Here is an 18,926-nt window from a genome sequence, read left to right as displayed (position 1 = left end):
ACACTTCCTTGAGGAATTCAGGATTCTATTGAATGTAGCTGAGTAAGAACATCATGGTATTTTATTTGAAAAGATCGGTTTGAAAGATACGATTTTAGTATTGAAAAAACAGAATGAGGCAAAAACTTCTTAATTTTGTATAATAGACCAGTATGTCACACCTTATCAAACGCTTGACTCACATCTAAAAAGGTAGCCGTACAATAATTTTTATTTTCTAAGCACTCCCGTATCATTTCAACTATTCTATGGACTTGTTGTATTGTGCCATGTTTTCGCCTAAACCCAAATTGATGAGAAGGTACTACAGAATCTTCATCGATTAATGATTGTAATCTTCTCAGAAGAAGCTTTTCAAACAGTTTTGAAATAATAGGTAAGAGGCTTATTGGTCTGTATGAGGTCAGCTGGGTGAGGGGCTTCCCTGGCTTTGGGATGACAATTAGCTGGGCTCTTTTAATTGAACGGGTATGTGTTCAAGTCTCAGTATGGCGTTAAATAAGAATGTTAAGAATATAATAGCTTTTCTTGGAAGTTCTTTCAGTATTTTTCCAGTAATAGAGTCGTAGCCAGAAGACTTATGAGGATTGAGAGTTATAACTGAGCGAACTTCAGATGGTTTGAATTTTCGTAACGGGAAATCTAGTTGAAGTGGCGAATCTTTAATACTCGTGTATTTCCTCTTCGTTGTTTACAAAGGCGTCATTTGGTTTGAAAACATTGGTGAAATATTCTGCAAATGCCTCAGATTTTTCAATATTACTTTTCGCCCAATTTCTGTCAGGTTTTAAAATAGGGGAAATAGATATCTTAGGCTGCTTAATTCTTTTAGTTACTTTCCATAAAGAATAGTCTGTAGCTTCGGTTGCTGAGAGAGACTGGGCATACTCTTCAAACCATTGGTTTTTAATATTAAATAGTAATCTTTTCAGATGTTGAGCTGTCCTGTTGAAGTTTGCCTTATTATTTGGATTTCTACTGTTTTGCCATATTCTTCTTAATCTTCTTTTCTCAGCGATGTTTTTCTTGATTTAGTTAGGGTAATATAACCCTGTCTTGTCAACTTTTGAAGAACGTAGTAAGGGTGTAACCACTTTGGCAGAACATTGCAAACATTCAATAAAGTAGTTTATTGCATTTTCTAAATCCTCAACACTTTTTAACGAAATGTTCAAATTCAAATTTTCATTTAATGAATCATGAAATCGATCCTAGTTAGTAAATTTGTTATGTAACAAATTACCTGACTTTTTTTAATACTTCTGTGCTTAAATTAAGTATAATTGGCGAATGATCAGAAGATAGATCCAGGCAAGATTTGATATCTGTGTAGTTTTGATTAATACTTTTAATAACAAAAAAATCTGGAATTTTTCTCATATCAGATGGCCAGTATGTAGGTTCACCCGTAGAAAGATAATTGTAATGATTATCATTTAGAGCCTTTAATAGTTGTCGTCCTCTAGGAGTGGCCAAAACGAGAACACCATTCTAGGTGTTTCGCGTTGTAATCACCTCCTGCTATAAATTTATTTCCTAATGTAGTGAAAAACTGTTCAAATTGTTGTTTGGTTATAACAGGTCTGGCGGGGACAATAAATTACTGAAAATGTAATAGGGCCTAACCAATCTTCAAGAACAATGCTGGAAGCTTGAAGGTGATTCTCTCTAAAAACTGGGTAGTTCATAATGTTTAATTATGTCTTTTACTAAAATACCACTACCTCCATGGGCCGTATTGTCAGGATGATTGGTATAGTATAATGTGTAGATTTAGTATGCCATAACGTTGGCAACGTTTGCATTGAACAACTTCCTTCTTTTTATTAGGTGGTTCAAATAAAACTTAGCGTTTATTAAATACTGAATTTGAAATACTGTATTTCTTTATTACGATCACAAGGCTCCAAATCAATAAAAAACAGAGACATTGGTTTCCTTTTTATTCTATTTCTGACATTGATTAGATTTCTTACTTAGTCCTTTGACTATTTTCCGGTAAGCGTCAGGAGAAGATGGAAAGAGTTTAATTCTGTCTTGATTAAGACACTTATAGGAGTATTCAGTTTAACCTACCATTGACTTTAGGGCTTTGACCATCGATGAAACACTTTTCACTCCTGGCAAAAATATGGGAGGGGGCTGACTTTACATGATTAATTCATCCCACTTGAACAAATCAAAACATAAATATATACAACATAAATAAAATGAAACAAATAATTAAATGATTTTCCCAGAGAAAAATGAACGTGTATGTGTTGCTACTCTCGCAACAATCAACTGATCTGATCTGAAGGATGATAGAGAAATATAATGCCGAGATAATAATTTTGAATGCCTAGGAACAAATTAAATAATTTGTGTATGTGTTGCTACTCTCGCAACAATCAACTGATCTGATCTGAAGGATGATAGAGAAATATAATGCCGAGATAATAATTTTGAATGCCGAGGAACAAATTAAATAATTTGAGACATTTCAAAATTTTAACACAGTATTCTGGATTATGGAGCCTGGAGCCTTCATTAATACAGAGTAGTAGAATAGAATATGATAAAATATTTAACATAGCGGAATCACAATATTCCAATACAGAATGCTCTCTCTCTCTCTCTCTCTCTCCTCTCTCTCTCTCTCTCTCTCTCTCTCTCTCTCTCTCTCTCTCTCTCTCTCTCTCTCTCTCTCTCTCTCTCTCTCTCTCTCTCCCCTCCCACCATTTCCATGATTTCATACTATACATATACATACTGTTTTAGAGGCCAATGGGGCGTATCGCAGAGATTTTTGAAACAAGAATAAGCCTATATTCATAACAGACACCAATGTCCGTGTAAAATATTTAATAGAATCGATTGAATGGTTTACGAATGAAAGCAAAACAATAAACAAACAACAACACTTTCGCATTTATAATATTATTAGGATTAGGATGTTGGTCCTATGTAGTTTGACTTATACTTGTATTTCAGAATCATAATTTCATTATTGAAAAAGCATAAACGTGCAAAATCCTGTATTTTATTTTTTACTGAGATAAATACTTTAATTTGGCGTCGTTGCTCATATTTAACTGTAAATTTGTATAAAGTAATCAATAAGTGCTTACTGTTTGTTATTACATACCTAATATGAGAACCAAGTAAACAAAGTGGTTCAAGCAATTTATATTAGTATATGGTTGGGAAGCTTTATTTGTTTGCCGACGACAGTTTGATTTTCATTTCAGGAAAAAACTGGCGAGATGTTAAATTAAATGCAATGAGTGACTTAAAGACGTTAAAAAAATGGTTTGACCAAAATATTCTTTCATTGAATATTTCCAAAACAAAATTTATGCCTATTTCATTGCATTCTAGTACAGAATATAATTTGACAGATCTAATAATTTATCAGTGCGGTAGTTACTCCAATTCGACATGGTGCAAAGAAATAGAGCTCGTAAAACGCTATAAATACCTGGGAGTTGTTTTTGACTCTCGCTTAAAATGGTCTGAGCACGTTGATTATGTCCTTAACAAAGTTAGAAAGTATATTTATGCATTTAGGAAACTAAGTGAAATTTTAGACGGAAACGAGATAAAATTAGCGTATTATGCTTACGTTCAGTCACTTTTTCCTTCGGTAACATTGCGTGGGGCGGTGCGTGTAAAACGCTTCTCGAACCTCTTTTCATTACGCAAAAGAGAATACTAAAGGCAGGGTTGAGGAAAAATGTGCGTTATCCAACTGAGTCTCTCTTTCAGGAATCCTCCCTACTTTCACTACGACAGTTATATATAAACAATTTACTAATTCACATCTACAAAAATGCTAATACAATATTACCAGAAATCGTGCACTCTTACCAAACAAGATATTCAGAACATGTTGGTATTAATGTAATTAGATTAGATAAATCCTTTTCAAAAACCAATTCTTACTATATTTCACATATTCTATTTAGAAACATATGTAACAAATTTCAGCATTTAAATTTATTTGAATCAGGTAGTATTACAAAATTTAAATATAATGTCACAGAACTATTGTTACAAATTGGATTCCAAGGATCCGAGACTTTCATTCATTCAGACTGGGGACTAACCTGACCTTGACCCCTCCTCATCCCCCGGCGCTCGTCATATCACGGTCTTGTGTATGTGGTCTTAATTCTACCGATGGTTTTGTCTAATACGACAATATTATCTCTTATCTCCTTCATCACACAACTACATTTCTACATTTTATGCCTTAAAACACACCGACACGTAACATTAACACTTTTTTCGACATTTAGATAACATACACTTTTTAGTACGACTCTAGCCTACGCACAGGCTGCTTGCCCGTGTAGGCTAATTTCCATTTTATAATATATGTTAATATGTAATAAATAGTTTACTTAAATTATATAAATAATATTATCCAACTACTATACTTAAAATTAAATTGTTTTGTTTTATCGCCACTTAGTAAGTATAGTAAAAGGGTAATTTACTATTTATCAAATGTAAATAAATCTAATATCTATGTGAATATGTTTTTGGAAATAAAAATGTTTCTATTCTATTCTATATTTAGAACAATATTAAATCATTATTATATCATTTAGAATACTATTAGAATAGTGTTGGGATTTCTTGTAAGACATGTTTCGAAGGTCTGTGGTCAAAAGGAAGAAACTTTTATTTTACGAAGAAGGAAAAATTGTCAGTCCTGGGATGGAAAAACTATTTTGGTGAAGTGTCAACATTTGGTAGCTTCTGCTTTGGTTTGAAAGAAGAAACTGTCAGCTGTGCGTTCGGGCGCCGGGCGGTCACACACTCTACTGGTCGCAGGTGTTTTTGATATACGTTAGTGAATTGTGGTTATAAGTTTGGGTAAAATTGTTTGGTGTTTGAAGCTGTAGGTTTTTAAGATGGTTGTGGGAGCATTCCCCGTAGCTAAGTTGGGTGCTCTTCTTATTAGACAAATAAGTAAACCTTTAGCAAATGCAATCGCGAAAAATGCCAAGCAACATCCTTGGTTCAGCAGAGTCATTTGTATGCCTCCTGCTCAATGTGAGTTTTTAAGTTTTAAGAATCCACGTGTATATTAAAAATATTAATATTTTAGTTTCAAACTTAAAATTTTTGACATGAGCCTTGCATTAAATTATTTAGTGTATCCCTCACTAAGATTTCTCATCTAAATATTTAGTTTAGGGGAAAATGATTGAAACATTCTTAGCAATTTCTTACATTTTATTGATTCTTACAACTGATTTTATTTATGAATTATTATCTTTATTTTGGCTGTTGACATGTCCCATTGATGTCCTTATTGTGAAATATCCTCAACATAATCCTCACACATCCTCCAAGTTAATCTATAAATATCCATGTGTCTGTGCATGAAATTAATGATTAGAGTTACATGTTAATTGTTTAATCCCAAATAAAAAATGGGCAGAGTACGGTAAGCGGATCTGGTTTTCATATCGCTTATTACTAACATAGATACTTTATACATCTAATAACAGAACTATCAATCGATATCAACATACGTAAAATACTAAATTTGTCACATGTTTCAAGGGGTAGGGTACGATAAGCGGCCCCGGTTTTTTATATCGAAGAATGTAATCATCGATACCTAATATTCGTATCTCAATTCCTAGACCATCACTCGATATAAAAGAATAGTCCTCAATAACAATCATATGTTTTATATTAAAATAGTAATTTAATATTTAAAATGGTTAAACAAATTATTATAACAAAAATTAGGAAAACTGAAGACAACCATATTTGCTCCTCTCACAGTTACAGTTGTTTTTTCTCACAAATTTCACATAATGGGTTTTTTGGTACGAGTCCCAACATGTTGAAACCACGTAAAATATGTCTTATCATTTTTCAAAGCAATGTCGTGTATTTTTCTAAAATTGGCTGCCATTTTTAATGATCAAATGTTACTTGTGTAAAATTAAAATATTACCTTACGTGTATTATTTGAAAGTGTTTACAGCTGTTGATATAGATTATTTAAGTTAACTTTCCAAAATAATTAATCAGTATCGATTGATTATATCGATTGTTATGGTTTAGTAATATCGTTTGCCAATTTCGATATAAAAAACCGGGTCCGCTTATTGTACCCTCCCCGTTTCAAGTTAATAGAAATAGTTTAACACATTGGGTGCGGCGCGGTCACCGGGGACCGCTTTTTACTGTTTCAGTGTGGTGTAGCCACTTGCTAGAGCGGGGTGATGAAACTACGCCGTAGTCAATGTGTTAAACAATTACATAATGGGTACTTTGGGATTATACCGACCACACCAGTATGAAGAACACAAAAATAGAAATTTATAGAAACAAACATGATAGAACGAAAAAACAACTCTTCAATTACAAACTTACAAGCATTTCCAGGTATTGTGATCGGTATTGTTGTCGCTGTTATCTTATCTTTCTCGAGAATCCTGATTACGGCAGGCCGCGCGGCATCACGTGATTTGCACGGTACATCATTGCCTTTCCATTACAATTCAATTTATATTTCTGATTAGCCCCTCTAGAATTTGATATTTTACTGATAGGTACTATCTCGAGGGATGTTTTTCTTTCGTCGACATCAGCGCGGGGCAGCACCGAAGGTGCTGCCGAAGCCCGCGCTGATGGCCGGAGGCACTCGCATTTTGGGTGGCGGAATGTGATCAAGAATAAAAACAAGTTTTGAGTGTTTTTTTAATAAAAAGTTTAGTTTGGTAAATGTTTGTTTTTGTTGAATTTTTGTGTTTGGAGAAATGTAGAGGTAAAACACGGAAGTACAACAAAGCGATGCACCAGCTGAACGGGCGGCGAGACTCTGCAATCACGTTATCTACTAGACGCTCGACTTTGACCTCTGTCTGAGGATGGGGAGGTGTTTGCGATAAGACAATTCCTGTTTTATATTGACGAAATATTGTTCTACGCTAATCTAGTAATCAGTAGAAACGAAATGTGAAATAACGATTCATGTCTGGGTGTGGTCGGTATAATCCCAAAGTACCACATAATGTCATAAATAATAAAGGAACCATAATCATTAATCAAACCATAAAATTAAGACAGGTGATAAGAAAAATGACAATTAAATAGAAAAGAAAACGGAAATACAAAACAAACATCTTGAAACCGAGAAACTGTAATAATTTTTTATTTTGTATAGTTTTCTAAAGTTAACTATCTTTTGTTTAAAATAAGTTACTTATAGAACAAATCGCATTTATAATACAAAAATGCTATACAGTTGGTACAGATGGTTTATTTATTGACGTGACAACGTCTTAAATTAGGTTGCGGCTCGGAGTCACTCATGAAAAAGTGTAACGCCCGGTAACGTTACGATGCCCGTCCAGTGGGTCTGCCGCACGGGATAAAGCAGATAACTGTGGGTCCGCCGCACGGGATAAAGCAGATAACTATGTTTATTCGTGAAAATGTGGAGTGCTTAGATTCGTCATTTACAACAACTACAACAATAAAGGTAAATAATTGTACACTGATATTTCATTATCGTAAACTATGATTGATTGATTAATTGTTAGATTGACACAAAAGTTGAGAAACTGAGTTTATAGGTTATGTCATACTATTGACAAATGTTGATAGTGTTAAGTAAATTATTAGTTTAAATCACTCTGCAATCAATCGTAATTCAGTCGATTGAGAAGAAACAGCGCGTATTGCTAGTCAAACATTTAAAATAACAAATTATAACCTCTAACCTGTCATAACAGTGCGACCAAACAAACGAACTAAACCGACCAATCACCACGCGCGGAGTTAGAATTTAACTGTGTTTAGCAAGAATTTCAAATTCCAATTTTAGTAAATGTTTTATTCAACTTTACCATTTACAATAAAAAATTTTAATTAATTTCAAATTATGTACAATGTTTTAGTAAACAAAATATATTTCTATAGTTAAAATTTGTGCAATTCTTATTTTCATTCAATTCCTTGTTCCTATTGTGCAATTTAATAATATTCATATCAATAAATATTCTACCGAGAAAAAGACGTTGTCACGTAAAATCTTCGCCCGTAAAACCGACTTTACAGGCAACCATAAATTTTTTTTCATATTAATTACTATGGGTTGATTATATCAATGTGTAGGCTATAGTAATTATGTATCATTTGATAATTTCGATATAAAAAATCGGGTCCAGTTACCCTACTCTACCCGATGGACTTCACCATTATTACTCAATTCAAATATGGTAAGAATATGTGTGTATTGTTTTGCCTTACAAACTTTAATCCGTACACCATTGATTTAATATTTCTCTGGGTAGCCTATGTAGCTTTAGTTGTAAGATTGTTCTTATGTAGGATACATAAGCCTAAGTATTTATACTGAATTTTCATAGTATTGAAAATTTCTCTTTAATAATTGTAGTTGATCAGAGATAATGGTTACCTAATAAAAATATTCATTTAAAAACAACTGATGGAACTGTAGCCTTAATAAACTATGGTTACTGAACATGGTTATAAAATGTTTATGATTCTATTTTGAAGCTTTCATTAAGAAAAAGAAATATCTTGGCAAGGCCCTAGACAAATTATAATAGTTATTTGGCTGCAATATAATAAGCGGCCACCAACTCAATCGGATTATGATTATCAAATGATTCGATTCATCGCTATTCATGACTATCCTAACGACAGAAAGCAAACTTTCAAAGACTAAAACCAAATGTCGGAACAAATAACATAGTAGATATTTCAGAGAACAATATGGTTTTGCTTGTTTTCAATTATAGAAATTAAAGTATACATATTAATATAATTTACAAATTAAAATAAAATGTATAATTACAATAACATTTAATTACCTTACGTATTTTCAAGGATAAACGTGACTACTTGTGAAATGAACGCGTACGTCACTGTTCTTGCCACTATTAGTCAATAACGAAACACATGATTTTAATTTTAAATGTATTTCGAAACACAATTTTACTTTGAATTAATTTAGAGTGAACTGAATTAAGTTTTATGCCTTTAAAATCATATTACGGTGAAGCTATACCTTTATATGTAAAATAAATGTATTTGTTTCAGATTGCATAAAATAACAAAACTATATTTAAACAACGTTCGTTTAAGCAGCGTAGTACTTACGATTACTTTAGCCAATCTGAAATGCTATTTCTGCAGGTACTGATGCCATCAAAAGTAAGATCATTCACAATTAAAAGTCACATTTTTTTTATTTCTACTAAAATAGTACACGATGTTTCGTTATATTCGTAACAAAATTTAGAATGTTCAAAAAAAGAAGAAAGAGGAAAAAAGAATCCTCAAAATCATTTTTAGATAAGTCATGTTTGTTCTTTTCTTGTTATTTTCACCTTTAATTCTAAATTTCATCTCGTCAATACAAATTGTACAATTCAGATTTAAAGCATTATCTAGTAACAATTTAAAACATTGCTGTTTGTTTATAAAATTATTTTGAGCCGATATCTGCATGTTCATCGCCATTGTGCCTGTCGTCACAAGCCTTCTCCTACATAGACGAAATAACAGCTGGTAATGACGTCACTAGCAACAGCTGTTAATTACGTCACTAATCTAAATAAAGAAAGCTAGCAATGATTAGTTATGAATATGTATAGGTCAAATGTCGTATTCGATAGTATCAATATTTATAATCGATAATCATAATCCAATTGTGTTGGTGGTCGTTTATTATACTGTAATCAGTTATTTTAATTTAGAAGGATTAAAGACTTTTACCATAACATAGGGGTAAGTCTGTGGCTCTCTAACCTAGAGGTCACGGGTTTAATTCCCAGGGATGTCAATAAATATTTGTAAGTTGGTTTCAATCGCCTCTCCTTAAAACTGTTTAGTATCATCAATTAAAATGCCATTGTCATAGAAAGAGCCCCCTTATAAATAAATAAAATAAAAAGAAGGTGGTGGTTATTGAGATTTTGTTTTAAGACAAGTAAACAAATCAATTTACAAATTAAAACAACAGGAAGTTTGTTTGTAGGACGTATATGTACATGACTCCAACACATTGTAAGTATACAAAGATTTACTGCATGGATACAATGAATTAACATTGCATGTTTTTACGAAACAGTTTCAAACTAACTAACGTACTTACCGAAAGCTGTTTATATCACATTCTAGTCATTTGATTGAATTTATCATTCACATCATTACTACTTATGGGTCTCTGAATAATGGAGTGTAGTTTCATTTATTCAAAAGCACTTTTTTATGATTAAAAAATGTTTAACGAAAACACACACAGCACAGACACACACTGTTTACATTTGATGATTTCTGTGACCTTCACATGTGCATAGTGTATCCCTAAATTGTATCAACAAACTCAGTGAGCACATAGGCTATCTAGGTTGCGTAATCAGAGAGTGCGTAGGTACCACTACCCAAAAGTTTGGTGTTTCCATACCTCCTAGTCAAGCTACGGCCCAGGGACATTTCCCTGAAAGTATTTTTAAATGCTGTAATATTAAAAATTGCAACATTGACAGCTTCTGAGAACATGTTATTCTTATTTTGTGTCTCACAAAACGGTTATAACTTAAGTAGCCTGAAACTTGTTGGAGGACCATCCAAATAACACATAAAAATAAGAAAAACTGGGCTCTGAAAGATTGTGTATCTTTTATAACACATCCTCCATCTTTCACCGTGAATTTATAGATTATAAAATGGGCTCTTTGGATATATCTTTTACTTGAGAACGGGAGTGTATTTATTTTATTTTATTTACTATTTAAATTATATGCATAGACATTAAATGCTTTTATTTAAAACCATGCCATCCATGATAAAAAGGTACTGGTGTATATATATATATATATATATATATATATATATATATATATATATATATATATAGTTTTTTACTGTATACTTTTTACTACAACTCACAATTAGGCTAAATCATGACAAATAAAATAAGTAGGCTAATTTTGTTTTTTAACACCAGTTGACTTCAATGCATAGATGCTTCAGACACACAGTCCAGCATGGCGATGAAAATTAGACTAAATACAAACTTCTAGTTAAATATTTATAAAGCACAATATTTTGTTACTTTGGTTATCTAATTTTGGGTTTTCATGCACAAAGTCATTTCTCTCAATCTCAATTTGGGTTTCATCGTAATCTCTTCACAATTTCTGCTGTTTCTTTATTTCTTCAATAAGCTGTAACTTCTGCTTAGTCAAAATGAGCACAATTTGAATCTTTTGAGGCAATTAAGGCTTTTGAAATCGTTGACCGCAGACTAACAGGGTTGCTTAAGGTAGAATACTTGAGTCAAGACTGAGGTATGGTGTAGTTTTCTGAGGATTTGTTTTCTTCAGCATTTTAATATAATTTTTGTTCCACATGGTCTTCTGTTTAATCTGGGGTCTTTGGCTGTAGGCTAAGTGAGTTGTAGAGGATAGTTTTTGGGCAGATAGTATTTTAACACTCTCACTCCCCTATTTTTAAAATTTTTCATTGTATTAATTGTGTTCTTAACAACGACAATGTGTTTAAAATTCCAGGTCATAATTAGAACTGTAGAAACTAAAATAAAAATATTTATGCAAATTTAATTCTATACTTTGGTCTTGAATAATTTCACTCTTAAAATAAAAACTTTTATATTATAGTTTACTATTATTTAGGAACAAATTTGGATATTGTGGGTAAGTTGGATAGGTATATAAAATTTGCATGAAGTTCTCAAAAATATTTGAATATGAGCTCAACATTTATTGCTAATAAAGGGTTTTTTATTATAATGTTATAAAATCAATTAAATGCATCATTGCATAACTTTTGACATATCAGCAATCATTTTATTTCTATATGTAGGTTAACAAAAAAAACAAGTTTTGATAAACTTGTAATTTTGTATGTCTCAAATTTTCTGTAGAATTGTCTACCATACACAGTTTTGGTAGAAACTGACCGAAAAGTGTAACAGTAATTGCAAATGAAATGAAAGATGTAAAAATAGTACAGTCGCAAAATCTTGTATTTCTATTTTTTCATTACTACTAACACTGTCAGCACTTATTATTAACAAAAATCACTATAACAAAACAGTAAACAACAATAGAGATAAGATTGATGTTAAGACTATTACAAATTAGCCGTTACAAGTGATGTGGCAGTAGGCGTTCATTTCAATTACTCTCAATCTCCCTCGCTCGAAGCATGGGAAGTGTGCGACGGAGGCTGGTTTTTATTGTGTTTCTCAACCTCTATTGGTTGCACCTGGACTCTTCATTCTGAATAAAACACTAAACCTAAGTTTTGTGTCATACTATCTGCCTGCTGTTATGGATAAAATATCAAAACAAATAAAAAATGAAACTGAACAATGAGACATGGTTCGATTACAAGTATAATTTCAGTGTAATAGGCACTTTAAAATATACCTTGAATATTTTATCAAAAGGGGGTTATAACTCCCCAAATCCCTCCCCCCCCTATATACGCTTACGTATAAGTATACCACTTACATCAAATCATGAACATTAAAAGTGGTAGCCAGGAAGCTAGGTCTATTTCAATACATAGAAGTACACTAAATCCATGTTAAAATAAAATATACATGTAATACCTGAATTCCATAGTGCTATACATTATAATCATGAATTTCCATAGTTTTTAGTTGTGGTAATAAAGTTATAATTATTGATTAATCTCTTAATTTACACTTTTATTTCGAAAAAAGAGTTGGAAAGTTTTCATTGTTTACACGTTTACAGCATCATTAACTTTGCATTACAACTGTCAGAATCTTATATCTACGTTATTTATTGACTAATTTTTATGATCTAGGTGTATGTTTGTAATTAAATTTAGCACCTCTTATCATTCTTCAAAAATTGTCATAATGTTTTTAGTTTTACAGTATTAAGCTTCAAAAACGTCAACCGTTCATCATCTTGAAACGTAATATGATGATATAATATTTTAGACTGCAAGGATAATCGTTGTACCAAATTTGAGTTATATAACTTTACTGGTATAAAAAAAAGAACATGCAGACAGTAAACTAAAAGAGATAGACCATTGGTTGCATTTAGTTTTTAGCTCCCCTTACTTAAAAAGAATATTTATTTTACACCGGAACAGTTATACAAACAGTAATAAATTTAGCAGGTAATATAAATTGTGTTCTAATAATAAACATGAAATACATACATACATACAGAAACAGTACTTTACATTGAAGCTAATTAGAATTGTATACAAAAGTAACACTTTTGGCAGTTTTCAGTGTTGAGCAATTTCATCATCTGGACAGCTCAAGAAGCGGAAATATTGTGTCCTATAAATGATTTTGCCTTTTTTATTACATTTTGTAAATATAAACATTATTCATTTATACATGAAAACAAAAGCTTGAATTTCATATTTTGTGAGGTTGTTGAAACATTTATTTGGGTTTGTCTAAGTTTCAAACATGAATCGTTAACTAAACACAAGTATTACATTTTCATCAGTTGACTGACAGCTGCCACCTCATATGTGTGGTTACGACCATCAGTTAACTTGCTCGTGTCATTTCTAGTGTTAATTTGTTGAAAACTTGCACTTATATCTTGTACCATTTTTTAAGTATTAATGGAATACCTACAATTAGGTGAATAACTAAGTAATTTAGAACTCATTTTTATTTATTTATTTATTTACTGTGATATAAGGAACATTGTCACACAGTTTCTCACAATAATTCATAACTGACAAGATGAATAGACAATAATTATTGTTAAGTGACATAACTTTGAGAGTGAAATATACTTACTATAGATCACTATTCATCTGACAATCATACAAGAAAAAATTATTGCATATCTGCATGCCGATTATGGAATGTGCTTTCCTATATTTTCCACTGCTCCTAATTTTTTATAAGTACGGTATCTTTAGGGTTGAAGTAAAGAGTTTCTGTGGTTTAGTGGCTATTGGGGTGGCATATGTGGCTGAAAATATGTTTGTTAGGTTCGGGTGAAGTAGAGGGCTGGAATTCCAGCCTCCCACAGCAAATGTGTTAGAATGCTAATCCCTTGAAGATGATAATAAGTTGATGGAAATATGTGTGACTCTAAAAGTAATGTTGGAAAATAAGAGCAGTGAAACAGGAAAGAAATTTAATGGTGTGACCAGGGACAGAGAAATTCCTCCAGGAAAAGTGGTGATTTGCATGATCTATGGGAAATAGACACTTGTACTCGATGGTATTAATCCTCGATAATGGAATGTAGAATTTGTATTCAAACAGGATATTCTTTTCTATCTTAGGTATGTTATCACACTCAAAGGCTTTTAGCACTCCCTACTGAATAAAAGTTTCTGCATTTGAGATATTAGCTTTTTTCAATCTTGTTTTTGGCTGTTGTGGCTTTCCTTACAATCTTTTTTTTAGTAGGGCTATTTTTATCGGTAAAATATCCAACTTTTAATAATTTTGAGTCTATGTAGTTTTTAGAGTTAGGTATGCTGTAAATGCCACAGTTCTAAGTGTTTTATGAAAAACTCAGTCAAAGTTGGGTTAGCTTTACATTATATTTCTAAATGTTAGAAAATCATTTGATAGCATGGGTACCTTTCCCAATGCTCATGTTTTGGCATAGTTAATAGAATTGTGGAAAATGAGTTTCGAGAGTACTCTGCCTCTATAAGCGGAGTTTGAAGTGGCCTGGAAAAAATCATAAGTTTATTGCTTTGTCTATGGTAGGGCAATCTATTGTTGATTCTCTTTTGTCTTGTTGTGGATATTGTTTTGAGTATCATACCATAAAGTGTGAACTTTGAGACTGAATACCAGCAAGTAAATTCTACAGCTTCAGTTAAACATTTGGACTTGATTGCGGAGTCAAAGTGATGTCTCTAGACAACTTTGTATGTGTGGTCGGAGGAGGTAGTAGTGATGTAGGGATCGTCCTAAGTTCTGTGTTTCGTCAATTGTGTAACTAGCTGAATAATAAAATACCAGTATACAACTTCTAAATACACCTTAGAAGGAGTTTTGCTTCCAGGGAATAGCACGACCTCAGTGTGAATTTTAAGACCGAGTGGGAACCGAAGAAGGTGAGTGGGGATAATCACATATAGCTTTACTAAATAACAAAAGAGTATAAAAGAATCAATTTTATATTTTATTAAACTTTGAGTTCAAAGTTTAATAAAATATAAAATTGATTCTTTTATACTCTTTTGTTATTTAGTAAAGCTATATGTGATTATCCCACTCACCTTCATCGGTTCCCTTTAGGGAAAATCAATAGAAAGGAAAACTGGGAATGTAACTCACATAAACCTATTCATGAATACACAGCTATAAAATTATTTCTTTTGACATATTACAATACTTTAGAATGTGGAAGATCAAATATCCATTAATTTTAATCTTGAACTTTGTGTGTATCAGGCTTGATGTGCTTACCTAAAGTTTTATGTATAAGATATACTAGAAGTATAACTTTGCTATAAAATTTGTTAATCCAACTTTTAGTCACAGCTAATATAAAATGTATTATAGTTTATTTTCTGTTAGCTTGAAACAAAGATTTTAATTATTCTTCGAACAGTGCTCATAATACAGATAGAAACATCGTAGTATAAAGAGTTTGTTTCAGTCTATAACTGGTGTGAAGTACGGATGAAGTTGTGGGTACTAAACTTGGGGAAACCTGTGAAGGTACCAAAACTGAACGAGGCTATGGCCATTGAACTTGGTGCAAGTCTGCTGGGAGAATTCATCATCTTCCTGATCGCTGCAGGCCTGTTGTTGGCAGAGTATACAAGACAGACGCGAAAGGAGACCGCAAAGGAAATCGCCCGCCAAGAGGAGATTTACAAAATCCAACTTACTGTAAAAGAGCTGAACTTCCAAACTGAACGACAGGACACCCAGATACGTGAGCTGTTAGAAACAATATCTGACTTGGAAAAAAGGGTGAGCAAGGTTCCTTGGAATCGGAATAAACCAGAATTACCTGAGACAAGAACTCTAGATGAATCTGATTCCTTACAAGATATTAAGTATTATCACCAAAAGGGTTTTGGTACGCCTTTAAAAATGTCTTGTTTTTGGCCAGAAAAAAAGAGTGTGATATTTATAGCGGTTGAACATCTTTCGAAAGATGTATATAAAAATGTTATTCAGTTCAGTGATCTATAAGCTTAAATTTGTATAATTGTTAATCATAAATAAATATATGGAAAACAAATTTATATTTTTAGTGCTCGTTATAATTGTCAGTATTATTTGATATATTATGCTTATAAATTGTTTTATATAGTAGATTTTATTTTCAAAAACCAAAAGTGAATTTTTTACATAGACATCTTATCCTAAAGAAAGTGACGGTAAGGGTGCAATAACTTGTTCCCTGTACCGTGTCAATCACCCATGTGTTTTCTTGGCACAAAGAATTTTCTGAAGAGCGTAAAAAGGAAGAAAGCTATGATTGTTGCTCAAGGACATATGTTACCGAGACAATGTAGGATACGTATATATGTAGCAATTAAAGCCTTCCTGATAATTTTAGGATGGTTGCAGACTTCAGGATGGCTCTAGGTCAATTGGCTTACTGTTTTAAAACTAGTGGGTTTTGGTCCGTGAACACGGACCTCTCACAGCTCAAGAATTTTGAATCTTAAACCTTTTGATACTCTGACCTTAAGTGTGCCTAAAACCTGACACACTTATAAAGAGAATAAAATCTAGAATTTTAGCTCAGACTATTTATTTTAATAAATTTTAAATGGTAGAGGAACTGTATGAAAATTAAAAAAAATTGTACTTAACCTATTCATAACTATTAACACAAACGTTTATATGATCACCCTAATGCAGTCACAGAATATCACAATAAAAAATATGGAATGCAATAAGATGCAGAACTGCAAAACTTTTCCATTGTCCAATTAAAACTGTCCTGGCAGCGTACACCAAGCTGGAATGCACAGACGGATTTGGGGAAAGGAACTGATCAGAGAGCTTCCATTATGTACAGTATTAAAATTTAACAACCCCTTGCGCTCAAAGGTAGTATTTGTTATTTGTCCTTGGAGCTCGTATGGCCAGCTCTACTGGCCGCCGCCATTTTGTCGGGAGCGCGGATTTTAACATATGCGATATTATAACGGTATTGTAATTCCTATATCATCACGATATCGAAAGTTTATTGTAAATATCAGCTTTCGATATTGTATTTCTATAAATCTAAGGTTTAAGTCCCAGTTAATATAACTAAATGTAAAAAATTTTGATATACTAAAAATAAGTTGCAATGTGCCACCTTGTTATTGCATGTAGTGACTAAGGCCTATTCATACCTTCTTCGGTCGTGGGCGCTAGTTGGTACCTCACCGAAAGAAACTAGCTATGGTACCCCGGTTTTGATTGGCTGAGGGTTGATATTATACTACATATTTTATTTTAACGCATTCTCGTGTTATTGTACCAAACCTATCTCTCCGAAAACTGGAGGCCATAGTTTCTGTTCTCAAACACTTAATTTGTCCTTTACATTTAAGACAAAATTATTTAAGTAGATTTTAAATTTGGAAGTTAAAAACTCAACTGAATTTAACGGGAGTAATGGATTCGAAACTGTTCTATGCAGTTTCTCCATTATTTTGAGTTTCTATTCATATAAGTCTTACAAAATTGTTATTTTTAAAACAGTTTTATAAGGAGACATATTAATAGACCACAAAAATTATATTGCTATCATACTGCAGAAAACTATTTTTGTTTTGATACTGAAGTTGAGCTATGAATTTATTGCTTTCAGTTACCTTATAATAGAAGTCTTAACAATTAGCTGGTTCGTGAGTGTTTTCAATTAGCATAACTTGTTTCAACCACCTTTTACTCCAATAAATGAAAACTTCTGTCAGTTGACTATACTGTGAAGGAAAACTATTCTTATATACTAATTTATTTTATTGAAATGCGTATTGTCGTGAAATGGAAATTGTGGATAATCTTTTTGTATATCTTGTTAGTAGAATAGTTGTATTATTGCGCAGTAAAAATTTTAAAATATCTATTGTATAATTAGTGTATTTTAAAGTATGCTACCATTCGATATCGATATTTTGTTGCGTTAATATATATCGATATTGAAGTTTGATATCGATATAGAATATCGGAAAATTCTCGATATCGAAACATGCCTTATAACAGGTACAAAGTGCAATAATTTTTCAATGGTATCGAAAACTCCAGGGAGCAGTGGATCCGTTTTGCACTGACTGACATTCCAGAGAACATATACAAAGGCATTGATGAGAATGCGATACTGGTTGGTATATAAATATAGGTGTTATTTTCCCACTAAACCAAGGAAATAAGGTGATCTAGAGAATTGAGGACATACACTGTATTTTATCAATTTTATAGATATTTATTATTCCAATGGCCAACCCAAACAGGAAAGCTTGTCGGGCGGCACGGAAAACAGTTAATGCGTCCTTTTATATGAACTAGAGTAAATATATATTTTAATGTTTGCATATTTGTGCTTAACACTCAATGCTACTATGAACGATTGTGCTGAAATTTCTCATGAACGCTGAAATAATATGCCTCCAAAGTATGCATACTTCTGTTTCAATATTGGCACACGGCCCAATCATATTAAGCATAAATGTTTCACTTAGAAAGTTACGGACGCCGACTTTTAGGCCTTGGTAAAGGAATCTTAAACAGTTTATGTTTTTGGACTTATTGAAGCTATATGAAACATTGCATAGAAGTTCTAGTTATAGTATTGATGCAACTGTTTTACGGTCCGACTTCAGGGCCTCAAACCCTATTCATAAAACTTAAATTAATCCAAAATGAATGGGGATATTGGAATATCTTTAAGTGACAATCAGCATATAACGTTCCTGTTATT

General features: G+C 32.3%; 1 protein-coding gene across 1 annotated transcript; it reads left to right on the top strand.

Annotated features, from left to right (window-relative positions):
- The first annotated feature begins 4,753 nt into the window (after positions 1-4,753).
- On the top strand, positions 4,754-17,081 carry LOC124373925 (putative OPA3-like protein CG13603). Its single transcript, XM_046832238.1, has 2 exons — positions 4,754-5,043; positions 15,651-17,081. The coding sequence occupies exons 1-2, from the start codon at positions 4,902-4,904 to the stop codon at positions 16,193-16,195; spliced, it is 687 nt and encodes a 228-aa protein (XP_046688194.1). The 5' UTR covers positions 4,754-4,901; the 3' UTR covers positions 16,196-17,081.
- Positions 17,082-18,926: the final 1,845 nt, after the last annotated feature.

Source organism: Homalodisca vitripennis, chromosome 1, assembly GCF_021130785.1.
Source record: "Homalodisca vitripennis isolate AUS2020 chromosome 1, UT_GWSS_2.1, whole genome shotgun sequence".
NCBI lineage: Eukaryota > Metazoa > Arthropoda > Insecta > Hemiptera > Cicadellidae > Homalodisca > Homalodisca vitripennis.
This window is presented reverse-complemented; position numbering and strand designations above follow the sequence as displayed.